The sequence below is a fragment of the Convolutriloba macropyga genome, chromosome 3, assembly GCF_964194025.1.
Source record: "Convolutriloba macropyga chromosome 3, txConMacr16.3, whole genome shotgun sequence".
In the NCBI taxonomy this organism is placed as follows: domain Eukaryota; kingdom Metazoa; phylum Xenacoelomorpha; order Acoela; family Convolutidae; genus Convolutriloba; species Convolutriloba macropyga.
In genome coordinates, this window is record NC_134470.1 from 66,738,234 (window position 1) to 66,755,655 (window position 17,422).

The 17,422-nt window shown below is 33.4% G+C and overlaps 1 protein-coding gene across 2 annotated transcripts in view; it reads right to left on the bottom strand.

Moving 5' to 3' along the window:
* The window catches only part of LOC142336376 (transcription factor COE1-like), a 35,304-nt gene extending 18,386 nt beyond the window's left edge, over positions 1–16,918 (bottom strand). For both annotated transcript variants that reach the window (XM_075385160.1, XM_075385159.1), the window contains exons 1-4: positions 15,826–16,918; positions 13,637–13,878; positions 12,911–13,040; positions 11,715–11,783 (exon numbers count right to left, since the gene is read on the bottom strand). In XM_075385160.1, coding sequence (XP_075241275.1) covers positions 11,715–11,783; positions 12,911–13,040; positions 13,637–13,878; positions 15,826–16,661 — 1,277 coding nt within the window. In that variant the 5' untranslated portion in view covers positions 16,662–16,918. The remainder of the gene's footprint in view (positions 1–11,714; positions 11,784–12,910; positions 13,041–13,636; positions 13,879–15,825) is intronic.
* Positions 16,919–17,422: the final 504 nt, after the last annotated feature.

The following is a 17,422-nucleotide window of genomic DNA, read 5'->3' on the forward strand; positions in this document are numbered from 1 at the left end:
ATAATGTTTTAGACTAAGGTTCTGTCTGCATTCTCTTATCGAAATTTTGGCCAGAAACTCATTAAAACTTTCCATGAATACTTGCGCTAAAATTTTCACATTGGCAGTGAATAATAACATTACGTTGATTGGCACGTATTAATAAAAAGAGATAGCAGCTAATTGTAGCAATAAAGCAGTGAGTGTGAAATGAGGCAGGCTATGAATTTATGTTTTTATGTAGGCTCACTTGAAAGTTAATTTGGTTCACACATAGCTGGTTATGTGTAATAACTCCCTCGTGTTCAAATCCATCTCTCTTTAACCACTATATGTATCTGAAAACACCCCATCTTATCACATCATCCCCCCTATCAGTTATGTTCGTTGCTGTTTATTTGTTTACTTTTTCTCAATTTTAACATTGAGTGACTTGTGATTTTATTCTTCTGTTTTTAATACAAGAGTTAAAAGCTATGAACAGGTTATTGTCTGTTGTGAATAGGAGATTGTAGCAGTCGAATGGGGGGGGGGTTATTGGGGGATGGGGGTGAGGATAGGAAAAGAGTCAAGGTTGGGTGGGTGTGTAATATAAAGCATCTCTCCCCCCTCGTGATAATTAAACAGTTGAGCACTCTTCTGTCAAATTACAATCACCCCCGAATTTTCACTACTTCTCTTTTCAACCATTATATTCCCCTCTTTCTTTTTTTTTTAACTTTTCCACTTCTAAAACTCTTGTTAAATGCATCTTTTCTCGCAGATAAAACTATAATTTGTACACTATTAACTTGTTTCGTCTTCGAGTGATGACATCAAAATTTAGAAATTGTTCTGACGCAATAATTGCGTACTTCAATAGTTTTTTTCACTTCAAAGCAATGAAATCCAAAAAAGCTCCTCTTCGCAAAAAAGAAGCAGAAAACTAAAAAAAAATAAAATTCATACAATTGAACTAAATTGAAGCGTCAAAAACTTAGAAATCAAAACGAACAAATTGTTTTCTCTTTTCAATCTTCATCCTCATTTTTTTTCAAAAAAAAGGCGATATTGAAAGTTTGACGAATTTTCCAATTTGTGAATTTCAATTTTGAAAAAATAGGTCATTTTAATGAACTTGTTCAACTTTTAATTTTGTTTTAAGTTGCGATATTCGTCATTGAGTCAGTAGCAGTTTTACTAGCAGCTTTTTCGATCTATTAAAAAAATTAAATTTACGAATTTTTGACTCAGTTTTTGGTGGTCAACAAATAGTTGACCTCACATGCATTTTACTTTTAGTTTATTTTGGTACTTTTACATAACTGTGATCTTTCATTTCGCAAAAAAAAACTAAGTCACCTCTTTTTTAGCATAATATAAAAAATAGCGCCACCTACAAGTGGAAAGTAATCAACTTCTCAGCAATATTTCTCAACCATCTTTGACTTAAATTAAACAAATACACTCTTAATTGGTTTGCATTGGAAATATTGAAATAAACAGGACTCACCCCCATTTTTTTGTTATTTTTTTTCTGCGCTTATTGACGTCAACAGGGGAGCGAAATAAAAAGAAAGTCTTAGTTATTGATTAGGTGTCATTTCTAGTACAAAGCTCACCTGAGCAAAAACTGTCAAAAATTAATTAGAATAAGATGAAACAAGACTTCCTGCCTTTTTTGATTAAAATTGAACACACAATTCAAATTTTAAAATTAGCACTCAATTTTCCGCTCATTTTCCGTATGAATGAAAAATTGTTCACAACTTGCCCAGAGGCGCTACGCAATGTTTTGTTGTGTTGTTTGTCAATCGCAGTTAGTGAAAAGTGAAATTTGTCTTAAGGGACCCGGTTTTGTTTTCAATCTTTTCCCCTAAGTCCCCCCGAATAAACCCTAAATTGCATTGCTATGGAAACGGTGTTGGGTTGCATTTTGGTAAAATAACACCAATCGAAACGAAGGGAGCGCTCTTCAGGCTGAGGAGAGTTGATTCATTGAAAAGTTAGATAAGTTTACAATTCAATCAACTTCTCATTGATCGAAAATAATGAACTCGTTATAACATTTGGATGGTTGCAAAAGAAACAGAACTTTCAACCGGCTTTTCTAAATTAGTGTTTCCGAAACGAACAAAAATTGTTTGAAAATTATCAAAAAGAAATCTTTCAAAAATTCAGTGCAAAATTCATTACAATTGTTAGAAATGGGTTAACTTTCACACAATACATTCACAAAATGTCAACACGCTGCAACTCAAGCGCTTTTTTCTTGCAAATGATCTGCATTCTATTAGAAATAGTCAATTTTTATTCAAAGGGTGCAAAAATGGCCGTAATAAAGGCAATGTATCTTTTGAAACGTCATATTTATATTGATCCCACGAATTTTTCAAAAGTTCTTTGTTAAAAATTACCAATTTCGAATAAAATGCCAGTAGTTTACTACCTTGTAAACAGTTGAATGTTTTATATTGTTTCTATAATCACAGGAACTCGTGGTGGTGTGTGAGTGAATTTGGCCTGAAATTAGCTGTCCAGATAAGTTAACTCAACTAGTATTGTCCCCTAACCACCCCCACCAATCAACCCCCTCCCCCATATCACACTTCCCAGCTATTTTCCTCATTGCATTCCCAGTTTCTGAGGAAATAAAAAGCGCGGTAGAAGGAGTGATGGAGGGTGTGTAATGGAATGTGACGTTTAATTTAGATCTGAGAACATTGCTTGCCAACTAACTAGTTTTATAGTCGCCTAATTCAGATCCAATCCAAAATAAAACCCTGATTTCATTGTTGCAACCAGAAATAACCCGCTACTAGGAATGATCCGACTAACTCACCGACAGAGAAAGCAAACAAAAATGGAAGAAGCAAATTGGTTTGGTTGCAAACCATTCCTACAAAATTTTATATAAACCCTGAATTGGATAAAAAATTTGCAGTGAAGTTGATTTGGTTAGCTGTGATTCGCAAGTGTTCTTAAAAAAACTAGATCAACGGTTTTTTTGTCTGGCATGTTTATGGGGGTAAAATTTAAAAATGGGTGATTTAGAAAACTATTCTATTTAAAATTGCAATCAGCACAGCTTAATTGAACCAAAAAAATATCTTCATAAAAATGTCTAATATAAGAAACCATAGTTCGGCCCAATTATTTTGTTTCATTCCCAGTTTATTGGACATGAAATTGTTTCCCCCCTTAGTTTATCGGATACTTTCATGTAGTAATAAAAAGTATCTCATAAAAAGCGAAAAACTACTATGAAAGTTATCACAACCGAAAGTCAGATTTGAGAAGAAAAACATCAAAATTATGCGTTGCCTCTTACTCCAATCTGCAAACATCTTGCATGCTCAATAAATATTAGATTTTAACAAAAAACGTACGCAAAACTCAAAAACTTCTGTTTTCTTTTCATTTTTATCAGGTGCGAAACTGAAGGCTCTGAAAAAAATTGTACTGTTTTTTTTCAAATGTGGAAAACGGAAATTTTCTTGTTTCCCGATTTTTTAGCATATAAAATTAGACAGATATAATTACATTAAAGACATATAAAAAAGAAATCAATCAAAAAACTTTTCTTTTTAACGAACTTATCCAATAACAATAATCTCAAACAAAAATATTTTGCTTGACTCTTCAGAATAAAACTATTAAAATTCCTTTAAATTGCAATAGTTGCTAATACTAAACAAAGTTGGTATAACGAGTTTCTTTTAAAATTGTTTGATTTGTAAAAAAAGAGATGCTTGCTTCTCTGCGCCTGATACAAATGACAACCACAGATTCATTTGTTTCAGTGACACTGTTCCAACTTATAAAAAGTTAATTATGGAAACATGATTTCCCCCAATTTGGGGAGTTGTAAATATGTATGGTTCAATTCATTCATTCACTCAGTATTATTATTATTATTATTATTATTATTATTATTATTACTATTATTATTATTATTATTATTATTATTATTATTATTATTATTATTATTATTATTATTATTATTATTATTATTATTATTATTATTATTAGTATTATTATTATTAATATTATTATTATTATTATTATTATTATTGTTATTATTATTATTATTATCTTTATTATTATTTTTATTATTATTATTATTATTATTAATATTGTTATTATTTTTATTATTATTATTATTATTAATTTTATTTTTTTATTCTTCATCATCCTATAACCCACACGTATATTTTCGGGCAAATTTTTTTAATGGAAAAGAAAAATTGCTGCAAGGTATTTTAATTGAAAAATAGTAGAACTTAACATTTTAATAGGTTCTGCTGAGGACATCGAGTATGTTGACATCCGGTTACTGTATAAAGATTATTTCAAATTTCCACTAATTTTTTTGGATATTTACCAGAAATTGTAGGGTGTATATATATATATATATATATATATATATATATATATATATATAAACAAAAATAGAAAACGTTGTTTTCGATCTGCTTTTTCAACTTATTTCAGTTGAAAAAGACTAAATTTTGACCCGCAGTGAATTACAAACAACTCTTTTGATGTTAATCTGAAGAAACCTAAGAGGGCTCTACAATGGTAAGATTGGTTCGATTTTGATGGACTGTTGTGATACAACGCAACACATGTTGGTCGCCCATTACGCACAAAAAGAAAAAATCAACCATAATTCCAATTTGTGGTTTTATCAGCGTAGTGAGAGTCGATGGATATGCGCAGAAATGAAGTTGATGCAATTTCTTCCTTATATCATCTCTCGTTTAAACGCCATTTTATGAGAATTCGAAACATGTAATTTCAGAAAAAAATAACCGGATGAAAAAGTGTTAAATATTCTCCGATTAAAATAGAGTACTGAAACAAGGCGGCTCGGTAATGTGCAATGGCACATAAGGTTCCGACCCCGCCCATCCACAATTTTTGCATAATTGTCTACCAAATGAGGAACAGATAGAAAAACCCAAAAATTATTTTTTGCGAATCCCAAAAAAGCCCAAGTCTTTTTCAAAAAATTCTGTATGAACGATAAGATAACCTCCAAAACAAATAACTCAGTGGAGTAAAAATTGATGCATTAGATTGCTGTAATATGTCAATATTAAGAAAGCGAGTCAAAACGAGCAGCAAAATCAAACAACAACAACAACAAACATTAATTACATCAAAAAATTTATGTCCCTCTTAAAAACTAAATTTAATAACAAAGTCAACATACCGTCAGATAAACCTGAAACTAAACAAAAATAACTTATAAATCACCAGAAAACATATGCGACCAGTCCATAAAAAGGTTTGGTAACAACTATACAAAAAAGAACAAAAACAGAAAAGTAAAAAAAAAATTAACTTATTTTTTTTGAAACAATTAACTTCAAAGTAATAAATACCATTAGGAATAAATTAATATTACCACAAATTTGCGATTACCACTGCTTCTATAGAAGGGCATTAGGACCTGACCTTATTCATTTTTTAGAGCGGCTAAAAAGAACAACAAAGAACAAACAAAATTTCAATTGAAACTTGCCAGAAAACGCTGTCAAAACCGTCAAGCCAAATTTTGGCACTCAAAATATATTTGATTGCGCCTTCTTCAAACAGCTATAATGTAGTACGTGGTCATTCATTAGTAAGACTAGGTAACAAGTAGACAAAAAAGCGAAGTGCTAAAGTATGTAATACTTTTAATTTTTTTTTTCGAAACAAAATTACATTCAATGTCATGAAAGGCATTAATTACAAAAAGAGCTATTTAAATATCGTCGTTTTTTGATGAAAAGGAAACCCTCGAGACCTGTAATTATCCAGAATATTTCTTGCATCTACAAAAAGAACGTCAAATATGACAAAAATCAAATTAATTTAATTTTTTTTTGTGAAAAAGCGGTGTCGAAGCCAGTAAGGTCATAACAAAATCTTTAAAAAAAAGATTTTGAGACACCAATCCCTTTTATTCCCTTGACACCCATAATGTCATATTTGACCTGTAATCAACTAACGAGATTAGGTAACAAAAAGAAACATAAAAAGAACAAAATTGCGAAGTTAAAAAAGTTTTTTTTTAATTTTGGAAAACGATGGGTTTGAAAGTCGTAAAAGCCATCAGCTATCTGCTAATATCAGAATATCCGTTTTTCTATTCTTCCACGAAAAGCCAATGAAAGCTATCACTATACAGGAAATTTCATACGACCGAAACGACAAAGTATAAATGACAGTTAAGACAAAATTAAAAAATTCAATTGATTTCTTCAAGAAAGAGGCGTCGAGGCCATTTAAACGATGATTTATATCTTTCAGGATTTTAATATGTTCAATTGTGCTTTAATTTGAATGCAAATAAGGTGACATGAGAACTGTCAATAATGTGATAATGTGACAAAATTAGAAAACGTGAAAAACTGGCAAATATCAAAACAAACAAAAATCTAAAATCTTGTAGTATCAAAGCCAGAAAACAATAATTTCAGGCTTAAAAACTGCAACCGAGAATAAATGTTAACTCAGTAGAAAGAAAAAGCAGTCTTTTTTTGCTGACACTAAGCTGGAAGTTGAACAAATTAAGAAAAAAATAGAGGAAAAGTTAATTAAGCCATTATTTATTGAAAAGTCAATTATTTTTAAAAAAGAAACGACCATAAACTTTCAATTAAAAAACTAAATGCATTAGCCTGGAGCTGTTTAGCAAGCGAATTGGTTGGACTTATCACTCCTGAGCTTTGATTTGATATGTTCTGTTCTTTATTATTAAAAAAAAAGTCTTTTTTTTTTAAAAAAAAAGACCGACTGATTACAACCCGATTTTTTTTGGATTGTAACAGTCCAAGAATGGCCCAAAACTACCCCTGTTAATACTTATTGTCCGTTAAGAACAATTGATTTTTCGAATGTTGTGGATATAGATAATTTCTGAGTTGAACCTCAAAATAAATTTTGCATTTTTGATAATCAACGAGTAAAGTTAGCAAAAAACGGCAAAATTTTAACTACAAGGCACTCTCTGCGGACTCTGAAGTAGAAATAGCCCACCTCTGAGTCTACAAAGATTGTATGAGTGTTGTTTGGGGGTGTACTGTAGGCAAATTTAATCAAAGTGGACTAAAGTAGCTTATTTCGTGCTGTTGTTGATGAAAAAGGCTAAATTTTGAAATGTTTATCCAGATTTTTTGACGAAAAAATTAAATCAAAACAATCAAAAATGCTTGTTCGTCTTCAAAAATAAAATCAACGACACTATTCTTAAAAATTATAACAAATTTTAGCAAAATTGACGAAAATTTAGGCAAAAATTCCGGAAAATGTGAATAAAAACAACGTGAATTCACTCTTCTTTTCTCAGAAGTTTAAGCCTCGATAACTCCCTGTAGAAAACGAAAATTAAAAAAATCTTTTTAATTCCATATTCTACGCTGGACGAGCTTTCTAATGATACCAGTCTCAACTCTCTACGATGAATATATCGAGCGGCGAAAATTCACGGAACAAAAAAAACCCAGTTGAGTATATAGTTCCTCCCCCCTCAAGAGGGTCGGAACAATTAATAAACTTGTAATAATGAAACAATAAGCATAAGGAATAAATTTAGTGATATTTTTAATACGTGTACTACTTGTCAGTGTTCATAGACAAAACCGTCAACAATGGAGCTCATTTTGTAAACAATAAAAAACCTTACTTTTTATCTCCATACTCTTTTAGTTTATTGTGTTTGGTTCTTTGCTATTTTTTTTTTTGACAAAACTCTACTGAAGGTCAAAGATCTAACTCTTATCACATGGTTTTAATCTACTTTTTTTTGGTTTTCCGGGATCTGTTCTTCAAAAAGCGTCCAAAACTGCCTTTTCTATTATAAGTTTCGATCTGAAGTTGAGTGAAAAATATTATTCTCTTGCGTCATAGAAAACAACCCGACGTAAAAAAAAAATTAGCAAATTATCACTACCAAACTAGTCACTAACAAGTAGTTATCTATAACCGGGGACGTCACTGGACCGACTATCAACACTGTTAAAATAGCAGCAAATGATAGAAAACTGATATTACTAGTTAATCTCAAAAAGCACTCACTACATCAAAACAATCAACTCTTTCCAGATTCGACCACTGAGGAGAACACGAAAGTGAACAAGGGGGTTGAAGAGGCGCGAGAGGGGGAGGGGGTGTTAACAGGGGCAGGGGTAGACAGGTAGATGGATTGATAAACACCTGAGACTGTTAGCATTGGGCCTTAGGGGCAGGCGGGCGCCTAGGGGCATCTGTATCGTAAATATTAACTTTATTACTTAATGGAGAGAGAGAGAGAAAGTAAGCTACATGAGCTAAATGTTGACGATAAGCTAAAAAAAAAGCTAAGAGGTCTTTATCGAAGACAACAACAGAATTTTTGAACGGATTTGCTGGAAAAGAAAAAGACGACCATAATCAAAAGTAATAGGAAATTTTAGTCATCATTATCAGAAACTGAGCTGGAATCGTTTAAGTTGGAAAATTTAGCTCAAAACTTAACATAGCCTCCAAAACATTCTAAGTTTTAATTTGTAAATGTGACACTAAAAATGGAATGAAAGCAAATATATTATCATTAGATTTTAGAGCAAAAACATTTGTGTTCGAGTATCTATTCGGGTATAAACTTGCATAAATTTACAAAAAGAGGACGTTTTTATGTGTGCAATAACTGGATAACAGCATTCCACTCTCCTAGTTAGTTATAAATATTAACTTTTGGGCAATTGTGACAAAAGCCCCTCCAAAAGTCCTATTTCATTTTTCCTCCTCTCCTCAATTCAAATCAAGTGAGTGAACCACTTTGCAAATTAAATTTTCCAACAGCCGCAAATAGAGGCAACGTAGCCTATACGACTAGATTGTTGACAGTACAAATTGTTGTGTTTTGAAAAGACAAACAACTTTTAATTTACCCCAGTTAGTAAAATTAATAGTATAAACTGAATCAATTTTCGCATTTTGTAATCAATCATAAACCATCCATTTAATCTATTGCGGATTTTTTGGGGAAAGTTGGTTCTTAACCGTTAATGTATTCCATTGATTTGTTTAAGAACCTGGATCCAATTTTGAATATTTTTCTCTCGGCTATTGTTTTGCAATTAGAATTTTGACGATATACAATAATGCAAAGATTCTGAAGAAAACTGTTTTTTTTTCCACCTAACTTCAGCGAACAGTCTTGACCTCGATAAAATTGCTTTCACTATGATTAAAAAACTCTAACTTCAGTGTAACGAATGCTACAGCGGTTTTCATTGATTTTAAATTTTAAATGATATTGTCGTCTTTTAATTTTATTATAATAAGCAAAATCAACTCACATCAACTCTTAACAGCATATGACCCTTTAGAGTTTTGCATTATATAACCCAAGTGTTTCTAAAAAAAGACGTTTAAATTTAAAGTTTTTACGATTTGCTGAAAAACTGTACGTAAAAAAAAACAGCCTAAGAGAGAGTTCTTTGCAAGAGATTTCTTTTTTTATAAAAAAACCGTCTAATGATGGAAAATTGATAATCAAACTCCTCTAGAAACTTTTATCCGCAAATACGTATTTGCTTACTGATTGTTTTTGATCATTCAAATTTGTACAAATTTGTACTTGGTTAGAGCAACATGTGCAAAAGTGAGTATCTGTGTATATGTTTGCATGCGTGTGTGTTTATGTGTGTGTGTGTGTGTGTGTGTGTGTGTGTGTGTGTGTGTGTGTGTGTGTGTGTGTGTATGTGTGTGTGTGTGTGTGTGTGGGGGGGGGTACGTGTGTATGTATCTGTGTGTGGTGTGTGTGTGTGTTTGTGTGTGTGTGTATGTGTGAATGTGTGTGTGCGTGTGTGTGTGTTGGCCTAGGGAAGAGTGTTTCTATTTGATCTCAATTCTGGATTCTCAACATTTTGATTTGACCATTGATATAGTACTTTCTTTGCTTCACAAAATTATTTTAAGGCTTATTGGGCATATATTAGAACAAAGGTTTGTGTTTCTTTGTTTGTGTAAGTATGTATGTTAGTATCTGTGTGTGTGCGTTTCTGTGTGTGTGTGTTTGCGTGTGTGTGTGTGTGTGTGTGTGTGTGTGTGCGTGTGTGTATGGATGTATGTGTGTATCTGTGTGTTGATGCGGGCGTGTGCGTAGATGCGTGCGGGAGTGAGAGATTGAGTGTTTATGTGTGTGTGTGTGCTTGTAATTCAGTGCAAATGTATGCCTGAATGCTTTATGCGCGTTAGACAAAATCTAATTGAGTGGAAGTTAGTTTTTAATTAAGTATACTGGCTACGACGTAACCTCTCAATGAGTTTCAATGTGAATCTCTTCGTATCTTCGTAGTTGTAAACACATGTTTTGTGGTCATTTTATTTCTATTTGCGTTAGCAAAGTTTTTGTCCCATCCATGCTATAAAAATTATCATAATAAATTTCTGCGATTTGTTTGGAAACTATACATACATATGTGATACTCATTGAAGCGAATGAATCCAAAAAACTGTGTATGGATCCAAAGTACTTTTTTTTTAAAAAAATGACAGCTGCGTCTTTAAAAAAGGTAAAAGATTTCAGCAAAATACCCAAAATTGATGTTATTTTTATAGCAAGAGAATAAAAATTTACAACAAATTTAAGACATACAATTCAATAGAAAAAAGGGAGCGTAAAGACAGCCAGAATTTTTTTACATGCAAACCAAAACGTTTATTTATTTCATGAGCAATCACCTTGAAGAAATGTATGCTTTTTCTTAATATTACACTTATGTTTTCATCTGGATCCCTAACTGTTAATCTTCGTTTATCTGAAATCTGTCACTCTGCTGGCTTTTTTTCTCCCGAAAGATAGGGCAATCTTTTGCTCTATTATCAGTAGGGTACCTATCAACCATTTGCTATTCATTACTTTTCAGTTCTTATATAAGCTGAACGACACAGTACCGGAACGTTCAATTCAAACCCCCTTTATCAGCGAACTTTTGATATTAGCTGCCTTAATCCACCTGAAATTTTATGGATATACTAATAAATTGTGAAGCTCTATCAAAGTATTTGAATTAATCCTCAAAGTTATAGATTGTATTTGATCATGGCTCTTTTTACGGAACACATCGCGCAAAAATAAAAGTTAGTTTTAAAAATTTGTTTGTCTTTTCCGCTGTTTGTAATGTTTGTTTTGGTGATTTATGTATACTATTAGAAAATGGCGACAAATAGTTGGGGTGTAATTGTACTAATCACAACAAAAACATTTCCAACAGGGGAGTTATTGCCATAATAATTGTTGTTGCCTGCCTTTTCGACAACAACTATCATTATCTCTTCCCTAGCTCACCCCGATTCACAGTGAATAAATAATTTGTAGCTATTAAAAGTATGTGATTATATTCCAATTTGGAATGCTGGCTCAATAATCTATACTGGAAATAATTGAAGGCAATAAAACTTTTTTAAAATTGGTGGCTTGTAATAATGCCGATCTGTCCAGCCCATAAAGTTTGTTTCATTTTTAAGTTTGTCTAATTTTGAATAGCTGAGATTGTACAGAAGAAACATGTGTTCTTATAACTGAAAATCACGATGTTGTAATTGTTGTATACTTTTCTTAAAAGCTATCTGAAAAACAAAAACTTTTTTGCCCAAATTTCTCCAAAAATAGTTCATTTGTTCGAAAAAATTTGAAGCGAATTTGTGAATGAACAGATGGTAGATATAGCAGCTAGAATGTGAAAAGATGTTTGTTCATGTGTTGATTAGCTCACCTGTCTATGATTACAGGGTCACTTGGGGTCTCATTCCTGTTGCCACAGCTCTTCTTGTCACAACAACGGCTGAAACACAAACAAATAGATTCAAAACATAATTCAGTAAAAATTTAAAATATTAGACATTTTGTTTTTCGCAATTTGTTTTTAATTTAAAGTATTTAAATCTCTACTATAATTATATTTTTTCAGATAATTTAATAGAATTAAAGTAAATTTATGATATTTCGCATTTCTTAGAAACAAATTTGTGGCTTTCGAATTTTTAAAATTTTTGAATGCTTAATTATGGCGCCGAAATTTGTGGGCCTTTAAATTAGAAACTTTCTTCTTATGAGGTGCATGCCTCATCAGAGTAGAGATAAAAAGGTAAAAAGGACTTAAAGACTGCTATCTATGAAATAGGTCTAATATATCTATCAAGAATAAAAGGCTTAAATGCGCCTACATTGATCGTTCGTCCGTGTTACCCATTCACTATAGCCATAATACACTATGGCTTTTTAAGCGCCCATAGCCCACGAGATGTGGCACGATCATTTCACGCCTAATGTGACCTGGCAAATTAAGGGCTTTTAGTCTAATCTAATTACTCCAGCGGGCTGGAAATAAATTTGGCCACAAATAGAGAGATACGAGGTCTGGCTTTTAAAATGTGCATTAAACGCCCAGAAATGGTTGAATGGGTCTGAGCACAAATACAGTACGAATCAAATTTCATGCACGACGAATTTATTGCAAATGGTGAATTAAATAATATATAACCACTAAGCTGGGGGTGGGGGACAAACGAAAAACGGAAAAGATCCGTTCATTCTTAAGAAATATCATTTTTGCCTCTTGATAAGCGGGTAATAAAATTCGGGGGCCAGAATAATCAGGCTGAGTTGAGTTAGTTTTCACCACAAATTTATCTTACAAAAGCTAGATTATGCTTTATACTTTGAGGATCAACCCGCACCAAAAACATGTTGACAAAAAATGCAGCGGATCAATGGAATCCAAGTTTTTGCGGCAACTTTTTTTGCAACCTGTGAAGTCGTTTATGCCAACATTTATTTGACGTTTTATGTTCTATCTAATACCTAAATAGCAGGAAGCGATGATTGATTGCCCGCAGAACTAGAAAAATAATTTTGCGATTACCTGTAAGATTTTCTGAGATTTTTCGGCTAAATGAGAGGTTATATTACCTGCACATGACTTCGTGTGTTAAGAGTACTCTGCACATCTCTGGGTTCTTGTCCTGTCCCTCGTACCAGATGGGCTGTTTAGTCACTGAGTCAATTAGCCGAATGTAGATGTCCTGCTCCTGTCGAATGCCTAAAACGACCCAAAAATTTCTCCAGTTAGTACTTATGTCACTGAACGATTGCAGCTGATCAAAGTTAAGTCAAAAAGATCCTCTTGTAAATTTTTCTTGATTCTTGATTTGTAATTTCTTGTGTCTCATATATTCCGACGCCACTTAATGGGGGGGGGGGGGGGGGGGGGAAGGTTGCCGAAAATGCGCTGCAGTTCTAAATGAAATGACGCCTCGGCCTTTATTAATCAAAACTTCAAGGCGTAAGAAAAGATTCGGTAGTAATGGATCTAATAAGAGCATTTAGTTACATCAGTCACAAATAGATGACTATCATGAAACGCATTACGAGATTTCTCCTCAATAGTTCATCTTATAAGATCAGCATTATTTGCAAAATTTATTTACGATCATATAACCTTTCTCTATGATGAGATAAAATTCAAGAATTTTAGATAACACAGACAAAAGCTGCATCTTACAAGATCAGCATTATTTGAAAAAAAATTCAAAATCTTGTAGGATAAAAGATGATCGTAAGATGAGGAGTTTTACTAGTATTTTGCGGGATTGGCAGGATAAGTGCCCTAACTGGAATGGGTTACTAATTACTAACCATTATTATATAGGACTTGTACTCTATAATGTATCCCATTGTTGCTCTTGTCATCAGCCACTCCGTCCACTGAAGGCTCGTTCTCAATGAAGTCAACGAAGGCAGTCCTCTCAATCTCCACCGGCTGACCCGTCCGGTCATACAGTGCCACCACAAAGTGGAAAAAATTACTCTTCCTTAGATTGTTAGGAGGCTGTTTTTCGAAATGGGCTCGGGCTAGTCCAATTGTGGCTACAGAGGCACTAAAATGACATGAATTTTTTTCGAAATCTGATTATATATTACCTCAATAGACACCAAGCTGACCAATTTTTTTATTTAAAAAAATGACAGATTAGTGTTTTTGAGTATTAAAGTGCAATCCCTATATCGAATTGAACTGTAGCTGAAACCGAACGAGTTGATGACTTTTATTTAGAGGGTTTTGTGTCACAAAGATTGCTGTCTTCATAAGAAAGCGCACCATATTCTAGATCACCGTATCTCATGAAATAGATCATCGATCATCAACTATGGTTCTCAAAAAAAAATTAAAAGTAAACGAAAGTTTAGACAAACATTGCTAGATCAGTAGCCAGTTAAAACCAAGATATACTTCTTTTATATGGCTTTTAACCCAAAAAACAATAAATACTTTAAATGATTTTGTTAGAGCTATAATTAGCTCTACAAGGCACAAATCTTTGTATTTTCTGTTTGATGTATATTTCTTGTTTTTTATAAACAAATTGACGTTGAAATTCGCTGTTCAATTTATTTATTCTTTCAAAATGTGATTTTTTGTAATCTATCAGCCAAAAAACTGTTTTTGCAATAATTCTCTAAATTTATTATTATTATTATTATTATTATTATTATTATTATTATTATTATTATTATTATTATTATTATTATTATTTTTAAGTTAATTTTTCGAAAACTACAATTTTCTTACTACAAAGTTCAAGATAGCTTCTAAGTAATCTTCTCAAAACTGTAAACAAAAGTATATCGTTTAGTTTTTTTTATGAATGCTATACAAAATTTATTAGAATTGTTATAGCTGACTTCCCCTTTTTCTCTTGTACGTTAACTAAGTGGACTATGCTTAGATTATACCCCTCATTTTAGTTGGTCTGTAAGCGGCAACTTTCTTTGTAAGTGGATTTATTTTGGTAACGATAGCTTCCTAAAATTTCATAACTACAAACCTTAAACCAAAAAAAAAATCAATTGAAAGTTTTTGGGATCCCTTTCAAATTGGTTCAAACTAGTTGCCAAATCAGCTAAAATGGGATAAAAACTGCAAGCTATTTTTTGAAACCTTATTAATAACTGGCGAGATTTGATATTGCAAAAAACTGCACATTTATTAAAAGAAATTTTTCTAGCGGATCTACAGATAAAAACGCGAATTTATAGAAAATAAAATTTGAAAAGCTGAAGCTGAACAAAACCAATATTCTGATAAAAAACTTTTTTTTTCAGAGATAAAAAATACTCTAGTTTTCACAAGTTGCAGAAAAAAGAAAATATCACCCTGTAGTGAATATTAATTGAAATATTTAGCAGCCATCAGAAAGTTTTTTAAATAAATTGCGCATTCGTGATTCTCAGGTTTTAAGAAGAAAATGAAGTTAAAAAAGATCAAATTAGCTTTATTGTTAATGAAAGTTTTTGCGCCTTAGCACTCTGGGACATTCAGCAAAATAAATCGTTTAGGAGCCTAATAGGAAAATGTTTATTTCTCTTTATTACAATTTAAGATGCTCTTTTACTGCCACTTGGATGCTAGTGAATACTTTCTTTTGCTTTGTTGTTAGCAAATTTTGTAATTTTTAAGTTTGCTTTTAAGTGTGAACGGATAATTTCTTTGCAAATATAAAACATGACTAGAGATTTGTGCCAACGCTTTCAATGCGCAATTTTTGAAATAGGTTTTTCTTTCGAAAACTTCAGAATATCTGGCCTAAAATGCTCATCACACATTATCAAGTTTTGCAGCTCCAAAATTGCAAAAAAAGATGACCTATCTCACTGAGCAACTCTTACTCTCGTACCTTTTGAGTGTTGTCATTGCATCATTTTGGACTACATAAATTTCTTTATAGTTTTTTTTTTCTGAATAGCAAAAATTAATAATAGCAGTTCAAAGTCACCAAAAGCAGTTTTAAAATTCTGTTGAAAAGATTTCCCTAGAAAAGACTTACTTTGTTGCAGTAGCGGCACTTAAGACAGCTGCTGCCGTTTCCAGTTTGGCAGCTGCGGCCACCAGATTGCCGGCAGCCGCATTGTGTGGTTGAATCCCGGCAGCACCGGCTGCTCCTGGCGACGTATTCGCTCCTCCCGAAGTTGCCGAAGCCAAGACAGCGGCAGCTGCGTTCACGTGATTCTGCATCCAGCTGGAATTGGACATGTGATGATGTGACGTTGCTGCAACTCCTCGACTGTCGTTGGATCCTGGGGAGGTGTTGACATTTGGGAATATGATAGGCGAGGTTTGAGATAAGCCCTGGTGCTGCTGCTGGAGCTGGTGATGTAGCGAAGACGCTGCAATAATTCCAGGATGCACTTTGGTGTCTTCTAAATCGTTCACCTGCTGTTGATGAAGTTGTTTCAAGGCGTTAACCGCGTTGGCCGTGGCTGAGTTATTGATGATGTTGAGGTTATTGTTGTTTATGTTGTTGTTATTGTTGTTGTTTGTGTGTAAGTTAAGCTGCGAATTGGTAAGTTGGGTGGAAGTGGCGGGGGGTAAAGTAAGGTTATGGGGCGAAGTAGGATTTACAAGAAGCAGATTTGAGGCTGAAGATGAGATGTTACTCGAAGGTGTCGAGGAGGAATTGAGATTGGAATTAGTATTAGTGGTTTGGTGTTGGTGGGTGTTGAGGTGGTTGGGGGCTCCCGAGATGGAGGTATTAGCTGAAGCGGTTGGGGTAATGGCTGGTGCGTTGGGGTTAGGGGTGGTTGTGATACCAGCAGTAGCAGCACAGTTGTTGGTTATATTGTTGGCGTTGCCCTTCGGGAATGGATCTTGAAGGCTGAACATTAGGGATTTTAACTTATTCTCCTCTCTTTCTCTCTTTCTCTCTCTCCTCTTTCTCTTACTCTTATACTGCTACTACTGCTCGTGTAGTTGCCTCTCTCAGCTGAGGGAGTAGGGGTATCCTATCAATATACGTGTCTATGCACACAGAACACACACACTTTTAGCTCACCGGTGCTGAACAAAGTATTAAGGCGATCTCTTGGGTCTAAGATTGAATCGAACTTTGTACGACCCTATTGGGACAAAATCGAGAATGAAAGTGGCTCCCGCCGGATTTTCCTCTTTTTCCCCTACTCTTCTCCTTAATTTTACCTCATATTTCCCTTCAAAAAATTGCCCGGCTTCAAATTGGCCAATCATAGCGCAGCATTTCACATCACTTGTGCCTATCAGCGGCTGCCATTTTAGCCCGCTTAGTTGAAAATGGGATATTTTGCATTTTGAATTTTGCCCAAAATAGTAGTGATCACGGGAATGAATTGAGAATGCTTCAATTTTTTCTAATTTTCCTTTTTTTCTGACTTTATTTACATGTGAGATGCAACAGGGTGAGATTTATTAAATGTATACCCAACTATATGTATATGAGTGATGTTCTGGTGTGCTGATTAAGATTACTGTTAGTTAAAAGCGAAAGAGTCAAAATGAGAATAGAAAAACGACAGATCGGGGAGACATAAATGTTGAAGCCAAGAGGGTTGGATGGGGGGGGGGGGTAGTTAAGAGAGCAGGAATGACGCGCGGGGGGGGGGGGGGGGGGT